Raw genomic sequence first — 24768 nt, 5'->3', positions numbered from 1 at the left:
ATGAGCCACTCTGAAGTGATCACGCTAAACGTTGGGGGTATGAAATTCAGCACATTACCCTCAACTTTGTTGCGGATCCAAGAGGGAAGACTGGCACATATGCTTGACGGCAGCGATCAGGACTTTAAGATAGTAAATGGACAGTATTTCGTGGATCGGGATGGTACTTTGTTCAGCTACATCTTGGATTATCTTCGAACATCTCAACTGACTTTAGCGCCTGATTTTTCAGATTATGAAAGACTTCAAAGGGAAGCAGAATTCTACAATCTTCAAACCTTGGCTGAGCAGCTAGGTCAGGAGAACATTTATCGTCCCAGATTGGAGATCTTGGAAGTGCGCTTTCTTCTTCAAGAAACCCATGCTTTTTTCCGGATATTCTGCTCATGCAACAGCACAATTGAAGCATTTGCTGATCGCATTTTAATGTTCGCAGAACAGCCCATGGGAGGGCAAAGCTGGAATTTTCCATTCTCCTCACAAAAACCTTTGGCTCCAATTCCACTTCAACGACCCTCACATCATGACCTTGTATTCCAATGTGGTACAGACTACGCAACAGGAGACCTCTTCAAAACCAGGTAAATAGTTTTTTTCCACAATTCCTTAGATTTTTTTTTACAGAATGGAATAAAAAAAAATCATACATACGAATAGAATTTATTAGCTTTACCAAACTTACTTGCACGGCGCCCACGATATTCAGTCGTATGGCATTGTATTCCATTTAAAATTGTTATACCATTGTATATGGCATACAATGCGATTTTAAATTGTATATACAATTTTAATTGCATAAGCACCTTAATAATGTTAAATGCACCCCCACGCCACCGCCAACCCGAAGTGTGGCGAGGGGCAGCGGTACGCGTCCTACCTTTTCATAACCCCACTATCCACGTCGGCGTGGAGTTGATTTTATATAGTGTGGCGAGCCCCGCGAGGGGACGCGCATTACTTCACAAGTATTCCGCGTGCGCTCGCCACACTATATAAAATCAACTCCATTTCGAGGATTTAATTAGGAGGGAAAAGGAATTCTAAGTGCTATTAACGTGCATTTCCCCATTTAATGCAAAAGAAATACCTGTACTGCCAAGTGCACAACGTTACTAGAGTTCTAAAGATTCACAAAAAAAACCCCCAAAAAACATACACACTATAGTACGAAGCACCGCTTATCAGAATATTCTTTAAAAAAAACCTCTGCAATCTAACAAATAAATTTTGGCAATAAAATATGGTTCCACCAACCAAAGACTAAGTAACCTCATTGAATGAATCCCTAATAGAGGGTACACAGTGATATATGCACTGGTTTTTCTACAGTCGATGCAGATTTAATCCCAATCCATGTAGTGTAAATCAAGCAAAAAGTCTAGGACTCGGGACACCGCACTAGTGAGAGGTTAAAGAGTTAATGTTAACATGATTATTTCTCCCTTATGTAACACTGTAACCATTTAGGTTATACATCTTAATAAAAGGCGGGACATTAGTAGGAAATATTAAGAGATTAAAAAACTGCTAAATTAACAAACCATGAGATGTTTTTCTTTGTACTTTTTCTATTATTTCAGTGTGGAACAACAAATTTAAAGGCCCCATACACAAGTGCATTTTGGGTCTTTTTCAATCTATTTGGATGCATCAGGCCGATTAATTGAAAAGTGTAAAATCATGTCATTTACTTAAGATTCCTATTCGATGCATGGTCCCATGCGCATCGGATCCACAGATGGTCAGTGCCACAACAAGGATTTATGATATCCCAGGCCAGTGAATGGGATCACATGCGACAGATCATATGCAGTCAATTTGCATACGATGTATCACATGCAATACAGCCATCAGGCCATTTGAAGAGGTATTGTATGCAATACCTCATACTAGTAGCAGGATAGCATGTCACATGTTTGAGATTAGGGGGTGATTCAGGTTGGCTCGCAAAGCATATTTGGTGTGCTAATGGACAAAACCATGTGCAATGCAGGTGGGGCAGATGTAACATGTGCAGAGCATTCAATTTGGGCGAGTTATTTTGTTCCTGTGCAGAATAAATACTGGCTGCTTTATTTTTACACTGCAATATAGATATCAGTTTGAAGTACACACCCCACCCAAATCTAACTCTCTCTCTGCACTTGTTACTTATGCCCCACCTGCAGTACACATGGTTTTGTCCATTAGCAAACCAAATATGTTGTTTCGCAAGCCAACCTGAACCACCCACTAGGTGTGCAGGTGTCCCCACAAGTTCTGAAGATTAAGAGTATAATTAAATGGTCGTCACCACTTTGCTTGGGATCTTCCCAGTAATGAATCCGATTAACAAACTGACATCTCCAGACATTAAAGTAGTCCGCGACAAGTACATATAGATACAAAACACAATTTGAATTTTAAGACAGGGAGTAATATTTAAACATTTTACAATGTTAGTTTTATTTGTCTGTATGCAACCAAGATTTCAGGGAAAAATATTGACTGTGTATGGTCTGCTAGCTTTAAAAATTGACTTTAGTCCATCTACAGTTCTTCTTTACTGCTTGCCACAGGTATGTGTCTATAAAGCCAGATCAGAGGAAACTGCTAAACGGAACCAATGTGCTGGGACTACTGCTGGATATCCTGCTCAAAGAGGGCTTCAGTCTGGTGAGCACTAGAGCAGTGTCAGCCGAAGAAAAGGTAGAGTGCTACACATTTGAGAGGAAGAAAAGACCTGAAGTCCTGACTATTGCAGAAAATCCCAAACCAGAAAGAAACGTGACAATCCAAGTGAAGCAGACGAAGTCCAATAAAAAGAGATGAACATACTGTGTGTAGTCTAGACAACCATCAACCTATCAGATGTAGACAAGAACATGCTGGAGTGTACCAAAAACAACCCTGGGTATTTCCAATAGTAAACACAAGGGGCAACAGGTGTGGGGGTTGGTTATCTATACACCCATTAACCACAAAATTCAACAACAAGCAAGAGATGGGGGAGGGGAGAAGTAAAGTGGCAATGTCAATACTTTCAAGTTCGTTTTAGTATTTGCATGGTTTGCTGTGGCATGGCTAGATTATAAATATTAACCCTCAAAGTCCAAAGAACACAAAACAGAATAAAGTTGCCCACACACTAGAAATCTCATTGATCTAAACTCCAATAGTCCTGGATAAAAGATTGTGCAAAAAGTTTTGAAAACTTTAAGATTTATCTTAAGATTTCATAATAATCTGAACCCCTTCAGAGGTATGCACCCCACCAATCACCTGAACACCAGAGTGCCCCAATACGAAGCGTCTGAACTCCCTAATACCTGAGCATTTGCACGCACCAACTCCCAAATGGCCAACCACCCAAGTCCCACAGATCTGCAGCGCATCTTCTGATCTTTCCTGAAGCACAGATGATGCAGCCAAAGATCCACGGAAGTGCGCATCGAATCGTGATCGTTCATGGTGGACGATTTGCAGTAAAACTTAAAAGTTGGATGATCAGCCACAAAATTGCTGTAGCATGTAGGCATCTTCCAAATACATGCATGTTCCAAAAAACCAAATACATAAGTCTTACAGAGTGTGCGCTATAAAGACAGCTATAGTACGGTGAATCATTCATTGTTATAATAAAAAGTAGAAGTATTCACACAAGGATTTGGTCTACTGTTTCTGCAAATGTGTGCACAGGTTAGGTTGAGCAGATCACATAACACCAGTCCCAACAATTACATTTTTCCCTCACTTTTGTTTAAGTTTTTCTATTACATTTACTAATCTGTCCTGTCCTTAATTTCTATAATGAGGCTATAGATATTATATTGCTCAGGCCTTAACCTATTTACCAGCCCTTAACTCTCTCACCATAGAACCAAGAGGACAGGAGAATCAGGTAACAAATACACAGTGTTTACTATATTAGTCACTGACAGAAAGGGTGGCTAACTATGCATGGTAGCTTGCATCGGTAATGATAATCGAGCATACATACTGACCGATGTTCACGATAGTGTTTATATTAGTATCATGCAGATCACTAATATATTGCCCAGAGTGTACCAAGCTTCAATCAGTTCCTCTACTATAAAAACACAAGCTCAGCCCAATGCTGGTGGCAAATGGAGATACTGCTGATAATTGCCACACAGGTAAAGGCCGCAATCCACTAGTGCATTTGTTTAACCTGCAATTCCACAGTCCTGTGCGCATCACATCAGAGATGGTCACTGCTGCACCAAGGCTCCATCAAATCCCACAGGGGTAATAGGATCACATGATGGGGCAGCACAGATGGTGTAATGGTTATCATCACTGCCTCACAGCGTTGAGGTAATGGGTTCGATCACCACCATGGCTCTAACAGTGCAAAGCTTGTATATTCTCCATGTGCTTGCGAGGGTTTCCTCCCACAATCCAAAAATATACAGGTAGGTTAATTGGCTTCCAACAAAATGAACACTAGAATGTCTGAGTGTGCATGTACATGTGGTAGGGAATATAGAGTGTAAGCTCCACTGGGGCAGGGACTGATGTGAATGTATAAATATTCTCTGTAAAGCGCTATGTAACAGCTACGGATATGTATGCGCTATGTAATGGCGTGTACACACTGTAAGATTTGGCTTCCGATGTTCCTCGATTTAGGGCTTGCGAGCCCAATGCGCGCAAATCGGCAGCCAGATAGAGGGGGCAAGCAACACTATATAGTGTAAATTGTGCCCCTGTAGCATGCCGTGAGATGAGAGTCCCGATGCAATCTGATCGCGTCGGGACTCGCATATCTACTGAGTGTACACACCTTAAGAAACTGTTAATAAATAAATATGGCATGCAAAAGGACACCTGTGATCCTGACACCCGGGACCTTCACCAGGCAGTTCAAGAAGGGGAGGGGAATCTGCCACAACTTTTCCCTCTAGTATCGATATATAGACATAGTTGTGAGAAGCCGTCCTGATCTTGGCTGGCTCGAAGGTGAATCAGCAGGTGTGATTAAATTTCTTACATGTCGAACGCCTAAAAAAGATACGTCAGTGGATCGTCTAGCTGCGGCCGGGAGCTCGACAATCCACGGTCTGTTCTGCTGGAGGTCCCTGTTCCTATGCGGTCCCATGGTAAATAACGGCGGGAGATTGAATATCCCCCTATATTGGGGGAAATTATTGCAATTGGTACACATTACAGTTGAAAGTGCTAGCAGGCATTAGACACGGACAGGTCTCCAATAGAGGGTGTACACAGCGAGATCTGCACTAATTTTTTATTCGATTTTGCTTATAGAAAATAGAATGGGCATTGAATGGTTTTTCTTCTATCGATCCTAATGCGCACTCCCGTGTAGTGTAAATCGAATAGAAAAGTAGTCTTGTTTGGCATGACTATATAGTACAGATCTGTACTCTATAGTCAAATCAAATGCATTTTGCGTACCATTCGATTCCAATCAAATCTAAAAAAAAAAATAAAAAAAAATTTCGCACCGTGTGTACCCAACTGTCCTTAGCTGAGGAGATTAAAGTGCAATAGTTTGTTAGGCAGGGGCGATAACATACATAGGGGTTGGGTCTTACAGTATCTTCTCACAGGTAACCAGAATGGAGTGTAGATATTTGTGTGCCATTAACTACATGTTAGAGAAATTTTGAAGCACTAAACAGGAACACTAGCCCTAATAGAAAGAGGAATAGAAATTACCAAAAAAGTATTGGTCACTGTTGGCCATACTTTTGCCAGACAGGTTAGCCATGTTCTAGATTTTGGAACCTAGCCTAAAAATTCCCAAGAGTACCCTGAACATTCCATCAGTACCACGTCAAACAACCAAATTCCAGCAACTTTAGAGGAAAGCGTTACAGATGTATGGATCATGACTAATTTTTTTTTTTTTTTAAGAACACATTAAACCATAGATTATTTTTTTTGCTTCACTTTGTTTCTTTATAACAATTTTAGGTTTTGTGCTGTATGCAGCTTTTAAACATGGACTACATTTAATAGGGACACACAATTCAGCCGATGGCTAAAAATAATAATAAAAAAAAAAATATATTTTGCAGGTACTAGTATATTTGCAGGGTGCCCAATTTACATACATACGGCACCGTAGGAAAATTGCATCGCATGTAATTTTTCTGTGCAATGCGATGCTTCATTGTATAAACACCCATACCATGAGATGTGATGGTACTTAAATTTTAAAAAGCACCCATGCACACCCCAACTATCCATGGCACCCCAAAGCATGGTGAGCCCTGCGGTTACACATCCTCCCGACCTTTTCATACCCCCACTATCCACATTGGCGTGGAGTTGATTTTATAAAGTTTGGCGAGCGCAGCGAGGGGACGTGGATTACTTTACCTGTATTACGTGTCTGTTTGACACACTTTATTAAATCAACTCCACGGGAGGGAGGGAGGATGCGTAACCGCGGGGCTCGCCAGGCTTTGGGGTGACGTGGATAGGGAGGGTGTGCATGGGTGCACTTAAAATGAAGTACCATCACATCTCATTGTATGGATGCTTATACAATGAAGCATTGCATTGCCCAGAAAAATTGCATGTGATGCGACTTCACTACGCAGAATAGCCCACTAAGTGCCCTGGTAATACACAAGTACCAAATTGCATCATGAGAATGTGTGTGTGTGTGAATGTGTGTGTGTGTGAATATATATATATATATATATATATATATATATATATATATACACACACACACATATACATACATACATATACACACACACAATCTTTTGCAGACCAACAACATCACTGCCGACACTCTATTCCATTCTTCATACCTCCCAAAATGACAATGCTCTGTTCCTGCACTTCCATATTAATGTATGATTGTTATCACCCGTGTTAACACCTTTCTTATTAACCTGTTCAGAAAAGGTGATGAAAAAAGTCCAGGAATAAAGCATTCTGTCCCTATTGGAATGGGTCAGGTTGGGAGGGTTGTATTCTTCATAAAGTGCTGCTGCATTTGGCAGTATAAAGCTCTAGTATGATCTGCAACCTTAAGGTCCCCACACACTAGAAAGATCTGCGATTTTAAGATTTGCACATAAATTAGCCTTCAAAAATCTTCTGATCTTTCATGCAGCATGTAAGATCAGAAGATTTAGCAAAAGATCCATGATAGCATGCATCGGAACAAAATCGGCTGATTACCGGTAAACATCGGACGATTTATCGAAAAAAAAAAAAAAAATCATTCTAGTGTTTTGGGCACCTTTAAGTACTACCACTGGCTTTTAGGGTTCTTACAACTGCTCCTCAATAAGATACAAAGTTTGTGGTAATATTTAAAGCAGGTATGTAATTATCTGATTAAACAGCAAACTATCAGCTGAATGTGCAAATTATTAGCATGTTTATGGCTGCAAAAAAAGCACCAATTATCAGTCTGATGGACATTAAGAAAATCTTCCAGCTTGCCTGACAATGAGAATTTGTGTTCAGATATATACTCACCATCAGACAGAAACCAATTATCTAAATGTATGGAGACCGTAATCCAGTGAGGTAGCAGAACCCAAATGCACCCTTCATGGCAGTGGATATCAATTTAAAAGAATGTTTACAGGCAGTCACCCTGCCAAAATCCAATCCACATACTCCCTCTGCATTTTCCCCCATAGTCAAGTGGTTTACTTAGCACAGTGGATAAGATCTATGCCCATGGAACTCCGCCTTCCTAAGACATCCCAACCCTTTATGATGCCCCCTTCAAAGCATGATTGCCTTTTATTCTGACTCAGGTTTGTTCTTCAATCTATTCTTATGGTGTTTATGTGTAATGGACTCCAAGAAATTTTCCCATATTTTTTGTATCCAACGCCCACTTATATTATAAAAAAAAAAAAAAAGGGAATTTACAGTGGGTAGTTTACAGTAGAATTCAAATTTGTCAGGATACTTAAAAAAAAAAAAAAAAAAAAAGTCTTTAGTTATGCCCAATATATCCTTATCACCCAACTCTGATGCTGTTGAAATGTTGGTTTTCTTCATAGACCTTTTTCAAGACCTCCGTCACTTTTAAATACCCTTGCTTGTTTGGCTTGTCTTTTATGAATTGGCAAGTGATGGGGTCTTGAAAAGTTGACTGCACTTTATTTGGTTTGTCATGTGGGGATTAAATGAATATTACTGCAAGTCTGGTGAGTGCTCTCCAATTATAAGCTAAAAAGAGGGTTGTCTACAAGACAAGTGGTCTGCCCTGAGATACAGCATCCCAGCATTATTGATTTAATTATTGGGGGGAGGAAAGTGTAGAAACAAATACACAATTTTGGAGGGGTGAATTTTTTCCTCTCCATAATACAGGCAAAGCACCGTACCAATACTGGGTAATCTATGGCATGCAGGATTAATGTGTGTGTGTTGTGTTATCCTTCCATATGCAATATCAATCTCAACATGAAATTGTGCTGACACTTCGGTTCATATAATATCTATCAATGAGACTTAAACTACCCTTAAAAATTAGATACACACAAGAATCTACCATCTCAGTGAAAAAAAAAAAAAAAAAAAGGAACAAAAACTCTACATATACAACATAAGGTGTTTTCGTTTGTTACTTTATTTAAAAAAAAACACAAGCTTTAAATATACATACATAAACATAACTTTTAACAGCAGATTGCTAGTTTGATAAATGATCATTGAGTAAGAAATGTACAATCAAGTGCACAAATTCTAAGTAACTGTTTAGATCAGTGGTAGCCAATGCCAGTCCTCGAGAGCTACCAACAGTACATTTTCCAGGTCACCCAGCAGGTGCACAGCTGTATTCATTACTCACTGACACCTTTTAAAAGATCCACAGGTGGAGCTAAATACTTCACTTGTGATTCTGTGAGGAGATATGGAAAACATGCACGGTTGGTAGCTCTCGAGGACTGGAGTTGGCTAACCCTGGTTTAGATAGTCAGATAATTAGTGATCAAAGAATGTATCTGCAAATTTTATTACCATCCCTATTAAAAAAGGGGTTCACTTTCTCTTATACACACAGTAACTCATGCTTATTTTCTCTGTGGTAGCACTGTGCTAGTACTAAAGACGGTACTCTTTACCTAGCACGGCGCCCATCGCGGGCATTGAATGCACTAAAAAAAAAAATCGGGTGCGACGCGACCGACGCAATGCCCGCGATTTCCCATAGGGAACAATGTTAAATGTCTCAATTGACCCGATTTTTCTGTTCAATGCCTCAATTGACCCGATTTTTCCATAGGAAACAATGTTAAATGGCCCACAGAGGCACCCTAAAGTGTGAAATGGCCCCCACAATTGTTAACGCCACCCCACGATCAACGTGAACCCGAAGCGTGGCGAGCGCATCGAGCCCGCGAGGGGCGGCGGTACGCGTCCTACGACCTTTTCATACCCCCACTATCCACGTCGGCGTGGAGTTGACAATAGAATAGTGTGGCAAACGCAGCGAGCCACCGAGCCCGAAGCGTGGCGAGCGCAGCGAGGGGACGCGGATACCTGTGAAGCCCACGAAGGGACGCGTTTACCTGTGAAGGTATCCGCGTCCCCTCGCTTCGGGCTCGGTGGCTCGCTGCGCTCGCCACACTATTCTATTCTCAACTCCACGCCGACGTGGATAGTGGGGGTATGAAAAGGTCGTAGGACGCGTACTGCCGCCCCTTGTGGGCTCGCTGCGCTCGCCACGCTTCTGGTTGACGTTGATTGTGGGGTGGCGTTAACAATTGTGGGGGCCATTTCACACTTCAGGGTGGCTATTTGGCCTCTGTGGGCCATTTAACATTTTTTCCTATGGAAAAATCGTGTCAATTGAGGCATTGAACAGTAAAATCGGGTCAATTGAGATATTTAACATTGTTCCCTATGGGAAATCGCGGGCATCGCGTCGGTCGCACCCGATTTTTAGTGCATTCAATGGCCGCGATGCCCGCGATTTTTTTACCTGCGATGCCCACGATCAAAATCGTGGGCGTCATGCTAGGTAAAGAGTACCCTAAAGACTGTCACATGCTAAAACAGAGAACTGGTGTGGTACAGCTCACAGAATGCCTAGGTTGACACAAGAAAAAAAGGTCGACATGAGGTTATAATTTTCTTGTGACAATATCATCAGAGCACGTGGACCCCAAATCTGTGTACCACTTCTCTCACCATGCTTCTGGCCACGTGGATGGTAAGTAGTAGGAGGGAAGAAAAAAAAAACTCAAGACCTATTACTTGTGTCAACACTTTCAATAATTACGTTTTGGTGTCAACCTATTGACTGATAATCTCAATATTGCCCGTCAGCCATACAGATAACTTAGGAAACTTTGAAACATATTGCTGCAAAAGTAAAGATACAACACATACCGTAGCAGTACGAGCAGGTCTACAAGTAGATTGCAGTTTTATGCCACATATACATGAAACTTAACTGGAACTGTTCTTTTCCCGGGTATAAATCCTGAAGTGATCACTTCTCAAAGGGGAAAGTAGTGGCTAGCTTTGCTCTAGCAGCACTGTTAATATTGGAAGAATGTGAAGAGTTAACTCCAATATTTACGTGCTGCTAAAGCACTGCTGCCATTCATAAATTCTGAAGACATTTTAGAAGTAGACAAGCCTTGCGTTTTGGCGGCAGCACAATATGGCCTGCACCTCTGTGTATCCCACAAACCATTATGTGCTGCTACTGTACAACAAGGTAATTCATTCCTAGATTACCACAACACCTAAAGACAAAAACAGTCAGCATAGAGTCTTAAAATATATCACATCTATAATTTCATCCAAGCTTCAGCATGTGGGAATATATATATATTTGCTGTTGTCTAATACAACTGAAACGTTGTCCACGCTCGTGATTTATTGCATCTATTCCGAGTGCCACACCTTCCTGCGCTATATTTGTTACTTCTGTGAAGGCACCGGACTTTCTATGCTTTCATTGAGTGGACATTAATATTAAAAGATGCCCATACACGATAAAATCATTGTACTACATTGGATTTGCATGCCATCCGAACTTAGTTCAAAAAAGCACATACGGCACATACTTTTTGAACTATAGGATGTGCATGGGAGTGCACATCGCACTTTTTAAAAATGCAGTATGTGGTGTAAAACCACCAACAACAAATAGCCATTGAAAACTATGTAATGGCAAAAAAGGTATTTAATGTAAAACTTGTCCAGCAGATAAAAAAAAAAAAAACCCAACACACATTCTAGAGACCGCTTGTTTAATATAAAAACACATTTCAAAAACACAAAAAAAATATACAATTACCGACTGCTCCAAGACACTGCCCCTATAGAAAGAAAGGAAAAGTTTAATGAAAATGCTGAATAAGCAAATCAAAAGACTTATCATTAGGTGACCGATCACGGCTTTTGAATATTATTTTTATTAAACTGTAATGGGAGTGCCTGCATTCAAGCAAATATGAGCATTCAAAATGCCTACTGTATAACCTAACACAATGGGGTATTGTGGCCTTAGACAGACCATCACAACTTTTAATGCATTTTAAGAGAAGAGGCAATCATACTCATTAAGCAAACATTTCCAGGATAATACCACTATATATCCTTTTAATTTACTCACTTATAGAGAGGCATCAGGAAAATAAAGACCCTGCACATCTAATTTAGTGGCTCCTGGATTAATATGGATTACAGCATATGCCATATCATTTAATAGCTGCAGTTCTACTGGATTCAACAGAAAGATGAAAGGATATAAACACATAAGAAGTTTGATTTACCAATCACGTGACTTCAATACTTTAGGCAATCCGTTTACATTTCTAGCATCTACAGATTGTGAACTTGTGGGCAGGGACCTCCTACCTTCTTGACTGTCTGTAAATACCCAGTTTGTTGCATCACTGTTTCTAATTGTAAAGCGCAATGGAATTTGTTGTTCTATATTAGAAACGGTTCATAAATAAGCCAATCTACCACACTAGCATGATAATGCAATATAAAAATTGTACATTTTTCATTAAAATAAATACAAGTCTATAATTTATGTATATATTTTGACCGGTAATTATATAAATTTCAAGATTAGGGTTATATAAACCTAAAAAAAAATATCTATGTATCCATGGGTTACCTGATTAGAGGACTACTGCTGTCAGGTCCAAATTTTTCCAAATACACACACTTAAGCTCCGTACACACGGGGAGATTTCAGCTAAAATCGTGAGGGATATAGTCGCTAAGCGTGCGTACAGGGCGACTGTTGCTGGGATTGCGCTCCCGTGACCAGTGGCTTCCCCCACAGCAGAGTATCCTTTTTAATCAGTGAATGGGACACTCAGCAATTTGGTCACTGTATTGCTGAGCGACCAATTGCTCAGTGCACACGGAGCTTAAGAATTCTACTTTTTTTTGCACAGAAATTAAGGGGAACTGCACAGTACACGCCAGAACAATCACAATTGTGAAGTAGGTGACATTGCACAGATGGGAAGTAAAGACTAATGATTTTCTAACAAGCTTTTAAAAGAAGAACAGAAATAGAGTTGCACTTAAGACTATGAAAATCTGACAAGGGAAGAATTTAAACTAGACCGTAAATAGACCCCCCCCCCCCCCCCAATAGTGCTGCTCAAACATAAAAGACTACATATATAAGAAAACTATACATTTATATATCGACTGCCTATTGATAACAAGCAGGCACTTTTCATTTTTACAGACCATTTTGACAATTATATGTATACACCGCTCTTTCTGCAACAGATCCCAAGGTGCTTTATTATTTGTCAATGGAAAAATAAAAATAGTGTCTGTCATTTATACACTGAGTGCCGCTGCTGTATATGCATGCTGTCTGTGGACTTGCAGTTCTGGTGGGGACACTGTTAATAGTATATAACTTTGTGAGGAGTGCCAGTCTTATGCCAAATTATAGAATAGGTATGTTGGCTCCCAACAAGAAGATTAACCCTAGAATAAATGTGTGTGGTGTAAACGTGGTATGGAATATAGATTGTAAGCTCCACTGGAACAGGGACTGATGTTCAATTAAAGTGCTGCAGAATATGTGCGCACTATATAAATAACTAATAATAATAATATACGCACATATAGATTTCATGGCTCCAAATCCGGCGGTTTTCTGCCACCCTGATACTTATTTTAGTTTTGCCATCTGATGCAGCTGTGTATGTACCCTTTACTTGTACTTTATTATAATGTAAGTCACTATTTTGCTCTGTAATTGGGTGCTGCAAATCCCTTGTGGCCCCATATATAAAAAAATAAAATAAAGCTCTATACACAGGTCCAGGGGCACTCCGTGACAAATGAAGTCAAGATAACCACAATTTAGGACCGCCTAAATCAGTGATGGCGAACCTTAATACTCCAGCTGTTGTTGGTCTCTTTGCTGGGCAAATTTAATTTTGCCCTTTCTAAACATAGAAACGGAGCCAGCAATCAATTTACTGCATTTTAAATTTTTTTTTTTTTTTTTTTTTTGCCAAGTATGATTTTTAGATTAAATGCTGCATAAACCAGTTATTGTTTAAGGACCAGATTCAATTAGATGTGATAATTTACAGCTCAGGGACAAGGGTGCTAGCCACTGGCTTCAATGCCCAGAGCTATTCAATTACAGCCCCTGTTGCTCATGCAGTTAATTACACAGTAACACGTTAACCCATAGCTCCAGGAATTTATCCCAATTTCTATGGATTAACATGCTCACACACTCACAATCAGGGCATTAATGCCTCCATCAGACTCAGAAAAAAACTGCATTAAGTACAGCCTATTATATGCTCTAATGGAGAAGCCCTCAGTAGATTATTTAGCCAGTAGTAATTAACTACCCGAAATAAAAGGAAAGATATAGCTAGATATAAAAACCTGCTAAAATTTCTGAAAGTTTTGTATGAATGAAGAAAAAAAAAAAAAAATCAATCCTTTAAATCAGGCATTCCCAACCACGGTCCTCAAGGCACACCAACAGTGCAGGTTTTAGTGATATCCAGGCTTCAGCACAGACTGTTAAATCAAAATAAATGAGGTACTGATTAAGTCACCTGTGGTCAAGCCTGGATATCTCTAATGCTGTGTACACACGGGTCTATATGATTGCTGGGGATATATTGCTACACTGCTACGGGGCGGAGGCAGAGCGCAGCAGCAGCAGGTGACGGGAGGAGGGAGGGAGCAGCGTCGCAGGGCATGGGAGAACAGCGCTGATTTCTCCGGCGCTGACCTCCTGCCCGGCGATCGCTGGTCGCAGGAGCATGCTCCCAGCCATCTATCGCCGGCTGCACATGAAATCACTGGCAATATGGTCGCTGGGCGACCATTTTGCCAGCGATTTCATACATAATTGCACCCGTGTGTACGCACCATAAAACCTGCACTGTTGGTGTGCCTTGAGGACCGTGGTTGGGAATGCCTGCTTTAAATCATAACTTTGGCATTAAATGTCAACTACTAGCAATTATTGCCATGAGCAACCGGAACAGCAAGGGAACGCTATCTATCTCTATATATATAAAAAAAATAACACACTTTATCTGTAGATCACAGGTTGATAAGGAATCAAGAACTTCCATGTTTGCACTTCATGATCAGGAACCTCCAAATCCACTGCAGGAACTGGTAGGATAGTAATATCCCTTGATACTGGCACTGCAAACCTTTCATACTTTTCCAGATTGGCTGTGGTTGGACATCAATATACCTAAAAAATAATTTACAATAGTTTAGACTTACAATAAATATTTTGTTATAAGAACACGACAGTCCAGCAAGCAGTAAACTTATGTCCCATACACATGGACAGACGGGTGCAGGGAGGCTGAACGACGTGCTTAGTCAGATCGCTTAAAAATGGGGAGGAGGTTACAGTATGTTATTCAATACCCAAATGTAATCTAAAAAGGATAGTAATCACTAAATATTTGCATAAATATAGAGCTGAACTCTGTGACTGCAGTATTATTTTACACAATCAGCCCTGCTTATACTCAAACATATCTATTTATCAAACATTAACTATTTTTTAATATGGATACATATCCGCATCATCTATATATGCCTAGTGTCCATTTGTGTGTTTGAGAGCGCCATCTGTTGGCAGCAAATGAAACTACATCTCAAACATGCACAAACACAGAGGCAATCACAAGGTAGCAGACCAACTTTCAAAGCATTTGCTGAAAGCGGGCTTACTAGTATCTTTGTATGTAAAAATGTTGAGTATTATAAACACACACACTGAACTTCCTAGATCTGGGTTGCATGTGGTATGCAACCAGATTCCTATATGGAGAAGCGTGCAGACCCCCGGGTAAGGGGCCCTATTTTTATTTCAAGTTCCTCACTCAATTCTAAAATTGCCAATCGTGCCCTCATTAGAATGAAACAGAAAAGTTATGCTATCTCATTTAAAGCTCACCTGCACAATGGCTTTTACAAAAAAGGTGAAATAGGTCACCAAGCAGATCTGCTGGAACATACCTAGGAAACCCACTCAAAGGGTTTGGATTCAATAAGATAATGCTGGGGTCCATGCAAAAGATATATCAAAAACACACAAAGATTTATATAAAAAAAAAAAACACAACCCACACTAATAGCACTTACAATTATATATTTAAAAAAAATGAAGTGTTAACGCATTTATTAATACATTGACAAAAGATATAGCAAAGTATTAAATGAACATAAAAATCAGTTTTGGAGCCTTAAATCACACATGCAGTGCTAATTCTTAAAAAATAAATAAAAGGAAAACCCTATGGTAGTATGTAATGAGCAACATCTGAATACATGTTGCCAACACAGCCCAGAGCCACATTAATGATACAATTGTACATTCAGTTAATAAAGCAAGGGAGCAGACCCCTTTCGTGTTAAAGGTTATTTTGCACAGGTAATATATTTTCTACATTGAATGACTTATTAATGCTTGAACAAGACGTGTAACTAGTCATTCACATCAGTATTTGAGTACAACATAACACAGCCAATAGTTACAGCAAGTAAGCCTAACCGTAGGTTTTTGGATTGGTTAGATAGACTGGGGGGAACCCAGGGTAATGTGGGGAGAACATACAAACTCACTGAAACATTGCCATTCTAGCATGAACCCTAGATTAAATGTTTTGGCAACACTCTAGACACATGGGCAGAGCAAAGAGTTGGGTCCGACTACAACCCGATCCCCAGGAGGTGCAAAATATCCAGAAAAAAGGTACTACACTGCAATGCCTGCTGCATGTAGCCAGTCGGCTATCTGAAACCTACTGATGCATGAGCAAGGCTGTAAACTACAAGCACTCAGGCATTTGTGATCATGTACAATACTCTCCGGGCAGTAAAGTAACATTTATCTTCTCGATTATTCTAATCTGAGACTGGCATTACATCCGTCTGTGCCTGTCCCATGTGATAGAAGAAATTACTGTCTCTGATTTGTCCACTTTGTACAATTCCACCTATGTCCCCATGTCCTGTGCATCTTAAAAATTAATAAACGCGAAACCAACACATAAAACCGCTTGCACTCCCGCCCCCAAAGAAAACACCACACATTGTTGTAATGTCCATGTGGTATAATATGAATTGCAGGTATTCTAGTACAGCCAGAAATTATGCCATTCAGGAGTAAAAAATGTGCTCTCTTGAGATAATCGGAACCTTAATTCACTATACCTCCCCAAAATAGCATTCTAGAGCGAGCCCTATAATCCATCGTCCCATTTGGTGAGGTAGCAATGCGATCTGCTGTACCATTATTACAAAATAGACAGCAAGCTTATGCTTAACCCTTCGAGTGCCACAGTTGCGGTTCGAGATACTCAAAATATCTGCTAAAAATGCCAGCACCGCTCACAGCGACTGTTCCTTTTTGGGAGGGGGCGAATAGTTAACTGAGCTTCAATTAATTATCTTGGCTGTGTTTGTTTTGTTATACTAAAAGAACAGTTGCCGTGAGAGATGCTGGCATTTTTTAGCAGATATTTTGAGGATCTCACAGCAACATTGGCACTTAAAGTGTTAACTAAACAAACTTTTCTTACAGTAACATACTAATCCGTGCCACAGAAATGATTACAATTGTGTGAAAAGACCCTAAATAGGTGAATCAGCCATCAGAAGCCTGCTAGTAGGAACTAAAATGCCCCCAAATTTCAGAATTCTCCAACATCAACACCATGTTAAGTGTCTTGTGGCATCCCAGGTTCTCCCTCAAAAAACTGCCATTATAACAAGTGCTGCACATTGTGCAGGATTGAATTCCCAGAACGAGGGGCCATTATGTCACCGACTGTCCAATTAGCATAAGCAAACTTTATTTAATCATGAGGTTTCACTGCTATCAACCTGTATCTGCTGAAACATCTCCAGCAAAAAAAAATTAAAAAATATAGATTAAAGCCCTCCCTGGTGATGCCGTCTCAGTCACGGTCAAATGTTCAGGCCACTTGTGGGAGCCAAAGTTAATCTACGTGTTCACATCATGTCTGCCAAGCATTGCAGTTATCTCGTCAGCATGTAATGCATTTAAACGGAAGCTGTAAATAGCTGTGTAAACATATGGATCAGCCCTCATGTGAATATTTAGGCATAAGAGTGGTAGGCCTTTTCCCTGGGTAGGCTTACTTTTTTGGGTCCAAGGGTAGTCAGCCCCACAGAAGTGACTTCTATCACACTACCTTTTTGAGTGGCAGCTGGTTAGTCCAGTAAAAAAAAAAAAAAAAAATCTGCCGCAAATGGATGGAGAAGTTTTGTTTCAGATATCTATTTTCTCTGTGGCAGGGAAGAAATATTAATGAAGGAAGCCAAATGCCTCAAGGGGCCTACACACGGGACGATTTCAGGGCATTTAGTAAGATTGCTTAGAATGTGTCCCTACATCACTCTGTGTGTAGGGGCCATAGAGATGCTATAGGCCCTGCGCGTCGCTATCGTCCGGCGCTTAATATCCAGCATTCTGGATAAATCTATAAATCACTGGGCAGGGCCAATTTCTCAACAGGGAACGCTGTCCCTGACAGACTGCTCAGCACACACTGCTGACACATTGCTGTGCGCTGAGCGATCTAGCGCCGCTCAGAAAGCTTACGCATCTCCCTGTGTGTAGGCCCCTTAACATTTATTTACAGTTTCTTATATAGCGCAGCAAATTCCATTGCGCTTCACAATAGGAAACTGAAAAAAAAAAAAAAGTTTGGGTAGTAACAGACAGAGGTAGGAGGGCCCTGTTGGCAAGCTAACGATATATATTAATGTGATACACTAAACCTATTCCTGTGATTGATAAATCTCCCTCCATATACATCAAATCTTGAAGATAAGATACAAGCTAAATACAGATAAAAAAAAATATAAGGGGGGGGGGGGGGGGGTGTAGAGGATAAAGATACACAATTTAAAAAGGATCTCTTAAGAAAATTTAAAAGCTATTTCATTTTCAGCAAATCTGCTCAGAAATTGCACCATTAAGCAATAACCTTAAAAGGCTTTTTTTTTTTTTTTTTTTTTTTTTTATTAATATGGTGAAATCAGACCAAATTACCATCATTCCTAGTGATACTCAAAAATGACCACATTCGTGGCTGCTTTTTGGCACATGTACTTGCTTTCTAAAACATTTGAGGGTGCTCCATCTTGTCTGTATGGACTTTTCCTAACAGGCCATAACACATAGCCGAACCAAAAAGGAAATGCATTCCATCCCGACTTCGGCAAGTCTCTGGAAAGTAATGAGCATTGAAGAGTTGTGAGACGCTTAAGCTGGCTTAGGAATGAACCCACTATTCTTCATGCCAACACAGTTGCATCATACTTGCTAGTGGGTTGGAGGTAACCTGTGCAGGACAGGGAACACAACATACCATATACTAAAGGAGGCTCATAATATATAAAAAACAAACACCAGGACCCTTGGGTTCTATACATTACACAAGTTCTACAAAAATAAAAAAATTCATTGTCTAAGTTGAAATCTCAAAAAAACGATTAAAGAAATGACACAAGGCTGAAGACATGATATCGGACATTGAATTTACATTCGTTGTCCAGCAGGGTGCAGAACATAACTCTGTCACTGCTTATCCATACGGAGCTATAGTACCAGCTATCACAATGACAAGACGACATTAACTATTGCTGTACAGTGATATGCATTACATACAAACTGTCGTTACTGAAGTCAGGGAGTAGCACAGCTGCACAAGGCAATGAGAGGCATCGACAGCACAAACAAGGTGATAGAGAAGGCATTTTAAAACACTGTTTCATCCCCCTGACTTGCTAGCAGCTACAATAAAATTTGTATTATGTAAAAAATAAAAAATAGACACAACACTGAATATATGGAAAGTTGTCCTGCCACACCAATAAGTGCAGCTACAAAGTCTACTGCATAAAAAAAAAAAAAAAAAAAAAAATCCACCCAGTTCTGATGTAATACAATTATACAAAGTGATTTATACAAGATGTCCCTTTATAGAAAGGTGGTTACAATAGTGCAAAACCATTAGACACCTCGGGCTATATTTATTAGACAGCAGTAATGTAGTAGAAGTTACACACCAATATTAAACACAAAAAAAAAAAAAAAGAGATGCCAAATATTGCAGTGTAAGCAAACCCAACAAGTGACTGAAAAACAGTGTTAAATATAACCCTTTATTTGCAAATGTGTCCTTGCCGGTTAGCCAACCAGATTCTGTTATGGAAGAATATCACATAAAAAGCATGATCGTAATAAAGCACTATGTATTTATTATTTGGCACCGACTTCACCTCTGAACACTTATCTAACTGCATCAAAGGATTATTCGATTTAATTCCGAACATCTAGATTCATCAATACCCAAAAACATTTTCTATTAAACAAAAAAACACAACGACATTTAAAAATCAGGAAGATTTGCCAAATTAGTGAATTTGGGGCATGAACTTTACTCAAGAAAAAAAAAATGTACTTTCATTTCAGCATAATGCAATGGAGACATTGACAACTACTGCTATATGTGTAAAGACATAAAACCACAAAAAATAATTATAAAAGTGGCTTGACACGATAGTAATAGCAGATTTAGGGGAAAATAAATCTACCTCCCCTTGAGCTATCTGGCTCTGGGATTGATGCACCATAGCAGTCAAAATCCAGTATTGCAGACATCTCACTAATGCAAAATATGAAATATAACGGCCGTGATGACATGGGTACACAATGCAGTGTCAGTTATACTCTTGTGGGTAAGTACATAACCAGAATAATATGGAGCTTTATAAGTAGTGCAAGTAGATTCTGGCTGACAAGAGGCTTCAGGAAATTGTACAAACTTTTTCAGTTACCGACAAAACACTATCAATGTTACAAGCACAACAGTAGAAAAAAAAAAAACTACTGATGCAGATAAACAAAAATTCTAGCCATTAGAATTTTGGCCTTAATGAAATAAAGTTCAGGTATCTCTGAACAAACATCAAAATGTATATGTCAGTGTGGTGTACTAGAATTTTTTATATATATATATATATATATATATATATATATATATATATATATATATATATATATATATATATATATATATATATATATATATATATATATATATTTTTTTTTTTTTTTTAAATGAAATGATAAAGCAATAGAATGGTCAAGAACACATACTTTAGGGCAGGGGTTCCCAAACTTTTTTGAATCACGGCACCCTAGAGCATCACAATGTTTTCAAGGCACCCCTAGGCCAAATGCTTCTTATCGAGAAATTCAGAAAAAAAATATTAAATTAAGTGCATTGTGTGTGTATGTCACAGTTTTCTGCTGAGGGACAGGATTTGCTTCTGTGTCGCATATAATAGGATTGGCAGCTATAAGCACTGGTTTTGCCTGGTACGTTGACAATAAATAATATGAATTGATCCTGGTCCAATAACCCAAGGCACCCCTGCAAGTGTCATGAGGCACCCAGGGTGCCTAGGCACACAGTTTGAAAACCACTGCTTTAGGGGGTAGTCCTCAAAGCAGGGAGAAAGAAAACCGATAAATCGCTAACCAATCAGATCCTAATAAGACACAGAAAAGGAACCGGGCTGCTTGCTGTCTGAAAGGGTGCAACCCTGTTTTTTTTCCAACTCATGCTTATATGGTGCAGATTGAGTCAGGATTCAGCCCTCTTGATCAACCAGTCTGAGGTTTATTTTTATTATTATTATTCAGTTATGTATATAGCGCACACATATCCCGCAGCGCTTTACAGAGAATACTTGAACACTCCTATCAGTCCCTGCCACAGTGGAGCTTACAATCTATATTCCCTACCACATGTACACCCACACATTTTAGGGTTCATTTTTGGTTGAGAGCCAATTAACCTACCAGTATATTTTTGGATCGTGGGAGGAAACTCAAGTAAGCACTTGGAGAACATACAAAGTCCACACAGTTAGGGCCATGATGGAACAGAGCCCGTGACCTCAGTGCTGTGAGGCGGTAATGCTAACCATTACACCATCCGTGCTGCCCCAATCATGACTACATTTTTTGCAGAGCTGATCCAAAATTCTGTGTAAAAGGAGCTGCGACCCTGGTCCAACTAGTGTTCAAAAACCCTGGAAAAACCAGGGCCCAAGCCCTGGCATTTATCTTAAAAGGGTAGAACCCATTTATTCAAACACAGTTTGTATAAATGGAGTTAGAAGCAGACTGGTTAGGGGATTTATATTTTTAACACACTGTCACATCACTCTAGAATACACAGTACAAAGTTGGATAATAGTGTTAACACCAAATAGAATCATTTGTAATCTAATGCCCCGCACATGGTTCGATTTGGTCTATTTTATTTTGCTTATATATAGGCACAATCTAATCAAATGGACAGAAAATATTTCCGAATGCGGTTAAAAACCATTCTAATATTGGACATCAAAAATTAGAAACCAAACCTCTGCACACAAAAACATAACCTATATATGTACAGGCCAATTGTACAGCTACATTAACTAAATAACAATTGGTAATCACCTCAGACATTTGAAATAAAAACCGCAACAACATTTTAAGGGAAGAACATTTTTCACAAGTAACCACTGCCAGCTGTATTAAGTGACAGAAGATACAACATGCAAGTGAATCACTTTCGTAAAAGTAATAATTTTCCTGTATAAAATAGTTATGTTTTTATTACCTATAAGTGAATAGATCTATATTTATTACATAATGTGCACTATGCTACATCTCAAAAATAAATTTCTAAACCATGCAGCAGAGTTGGATGAAATGACTAATTACAAAGTCATTATCTGACTGCTGAATAACATTGGGGACAAGTGAAAGTGTTGCTCTTCTGAAATGAATATTTCAAAGGATTATGTTTGATAGTATTTCAAGCCTCAGAACGGTGTGAAAATAATATATATATATTTTTTTTTTTTATATATATAAATACATTGAGATTAAAACTTAGATTTTACACTGTTTCTTCAAGCTGTCAATAATTTGAGTTTGCACTTTCAAAGCAGAATACTTCCAAACACACTCTCTCTAGCCAAAAGACACACATACACACGAGATCTTCTGAAAAAGCGTGCACACTTACCAGTTCATTCATTACCACTGAAGTTTTCTGGGGGTGTTCAGAGTCTAGAAAGGAAGACAAAAAATTTGATTTGAAATAATGGCACATTGCCTAATGCACAGGAAAGCAGGTACCGGTTAGCAATGGAGAATGTATTTTAACGTTGTTACATTAGCTTTCTGCTCTACTAAAGCCTGTTTAGGCACAGCAGTAAGCCTACTCCCACTTCAAACCTGCATTATATATTGAAGAGGTCAAAACCGGCACTAAAACTGCCATGTAACATTGCATGGTGACGTTCAACAGATTTCCAAGACCAGGATTCAGGGTTGATCCTCAAACATGCTTATAGGTCATCAGACTGACCTCATGTGTTTATACCACTGGACTTTCAAATGATAATCTTGCACTGCAGGTGTTTCCAATCAATGCAAAAACAATACAGATGGCAATCATTTACCAGTATTAAGCTAAATACACTCATACCCCTGTCACACACAGATAGTCCAGGTTTTTGCATGTGGACAAGCGGCACAGTATTTCTGTAAGTGCGAATGCCAATGACCCAGGACTAATCGCCCTCATATATTACAGAGACTTCTCCAAGAGAAGTCACAACCAATCCCCTTTGAGCTACCCGTGACCTTCCCGGTCTGCAGATTCACATAAGATATATAGTTTGCATGCAATACCAATTCCCTGCTGCCGAGAGGCTGTGCAAGCAGGGCTCATATGCACGCGTGACCATGAATTGGATCAAATCTAACGTCAAACACATTCAATTTAGTCACTTTTTACCCAATTTCTAGTCCCGAACAGTCAGAACTGGGTGAAAAGTGGACAAATCCCACTTGTATATGGTCAGCTAAAGAACTACATGTCTAAAAGTTATAATCCATATGCAGTGTTCTTCCTATCGCTGATTTGTCAGGCGGGCCGCCCGGCAAGAGGCGCGCTGCCGCCCAGGGCTTCCCGACACGCGGAACTCTGACAACATCTTGTTGCAGGTGAACACTGATTACGGATGGACCATCATCAGTGTCACATGATGTTCCCATTGAGCGGGCAATCTGTCCAGCGTCCACCTTCAACAAGATGTTAGGTCGAGAGAGTGCCGGGTACAGTGTGGGCAGGCGCATGGCAACAGTGCTTTGAGACAGCAGGAAACGGTCTTGGGACGAGCACCGACACAGCAGGTGGGCAGCATAGGGTGGGCGCGTGGCCTGCAGTGACGTAGGGGACGACTGCAATCCCCGCGGGAAAACTCACCTGACTACGCAGCAGTGCTCACACTGTCAGAATCTGTACTGCAGTGTGTAGCCATTATTAAAATCAAACCGGTGTCAAAACATTAGTGCATCTTCTAGGAGCTAGTTATAACTCTGTGGGGGCATTATCTATCCTGGGAGCTGCTAAGCATTATGGAGCCATTGTGCCAACCAGTGGGAGTGAGAAATTACTTGTGCATTATTTGGACATTAAAACAATAATTGTGTTCATTACAGTGTTTGGTATAATGTGTAATGGGCATTACGGCGTGTGGTATAATATGGGTATTACGGTGTGGTATAATGTGCAATGGGCATTACTGTGTGTGGTATAACGTGTATTGTGCATTACGACCTGTAATAGGTGTGTGACATGTGTAGTAGGATTACGGTGTACATTTTTGATGCACGCTTTTAGTGTATGTGGTGGTGCAGGATGAGAGACTTTTGGTTGCAATGTGTGCCAATAGGCAGTACTAGACACGCCTCACTGACTATGCAGCGCCCCACTTTTTTTTTTTTTTTTGCGAAGACCCCCACCCACCTGTTTCTATAGGATGCCACATGGATGGGACAAAATTCTGGGGAGAACACTGCATATGCATCATAATCATCTAGGTCTATGGCTACACAAGTGTTCTGCAGAGCCTAATATTACACAAATGAGCAAAAACAAGAAAATTACTTTTAATTCAGGGCAATATAGCTCAGTGTGATAAAGAGATAGTTGCATCAGGAGACAGGGAACTGAAATAATTATAAATGTGCATACTCACGGGCGATTTTGACTATGCACTATTTCCCTTGAACTCTCTGGAGGCCAGAACCACCTATATGGACTATGCAAGCTGTGCAATTTTGGCTATGTACAATTGTGTACTGTAGTTTTGAATATACATTACTTGAGAAACAACCCCCTTAGAAATATTGAACACTACGAAATT

At 39.8% G+C, this 24768-nt stretch overlaps 1 protein-coding gene and 1 long non-coding RNA gene across 2 annotated transcripts in view; one reads left to right on the top strand and one right to left on the bottom strand.

Moving 5' to 3' along the window:
• Positions 1–3566, top strand: KCNRG (potassium channel regulator). The gene is made up of 2 exons (XM_083171299.1): positions 1–581; positions 2559–3566. The coding sequence occupies exons 1-2, from the start codon at positions 1–3 to the stop codon at positions 2809–2811; spliced, it is 834 nt and encodes a 277-aa protein (XP_083027425.1). The 3' UTR covers positions 2812–3566.
• Positions 3567–11169: 7603 nt separating this feature from the next.
• The window catches only part of LOC146057888 (uncharacterized), a 111285-nt gene continuing 97686 nt past the window's right edge, over positions 11170–24768 (bottom strand). Inside the window, exons 2-4 of the long non-coding RNA XR_014469797.1 lie at positions 22578–22621; positions 14521–14692; positions 11170–11288 (exon numbers count right to left, since the gene is read on the bottom strand). This is a non-coding gene — a long non-coding RNA (uncharacterized LOC146057888). The remainder of the gene's footprint in view (positions 11289–14520; positions 14693–22577; positions 22622–24768) is intronic.

The sequence above is a fragment of the Crinia signifera genome, chromosome 2, assembly GCF_055691185.1.
Source record: "Crinia signifera chromosome 2, ASM5569118v1, whole genome shotgun sequence".
Lineage (NCBI taxonomy): Eukaryota > Metazoa > Chordata > Amphibia > Anura > Myobatrachidae > Crinia > Crinia signifera.
Note: the sequence above shows the minus strand (reverse complement) of the source record. Positions and strands in the feature narration are given on the sequence as shown.

Excerpts from the sequence above, each read along its gene's own strand:
- KCNRG (XM_083171299.1), top strand. The coding sequence starts at position 1 with ATGAGCCACTCTGAAGTGATCACGCTAAACGTTGGGGGTATGAAATTC. Across the intron at positions 582-2,558 it reads GGAGACCTCTTCAAAACCAG|GTATGTGTCTATAAAGCCAG; the intron begins GTAAATAGTTTT and ends TGCTTGCCACAG.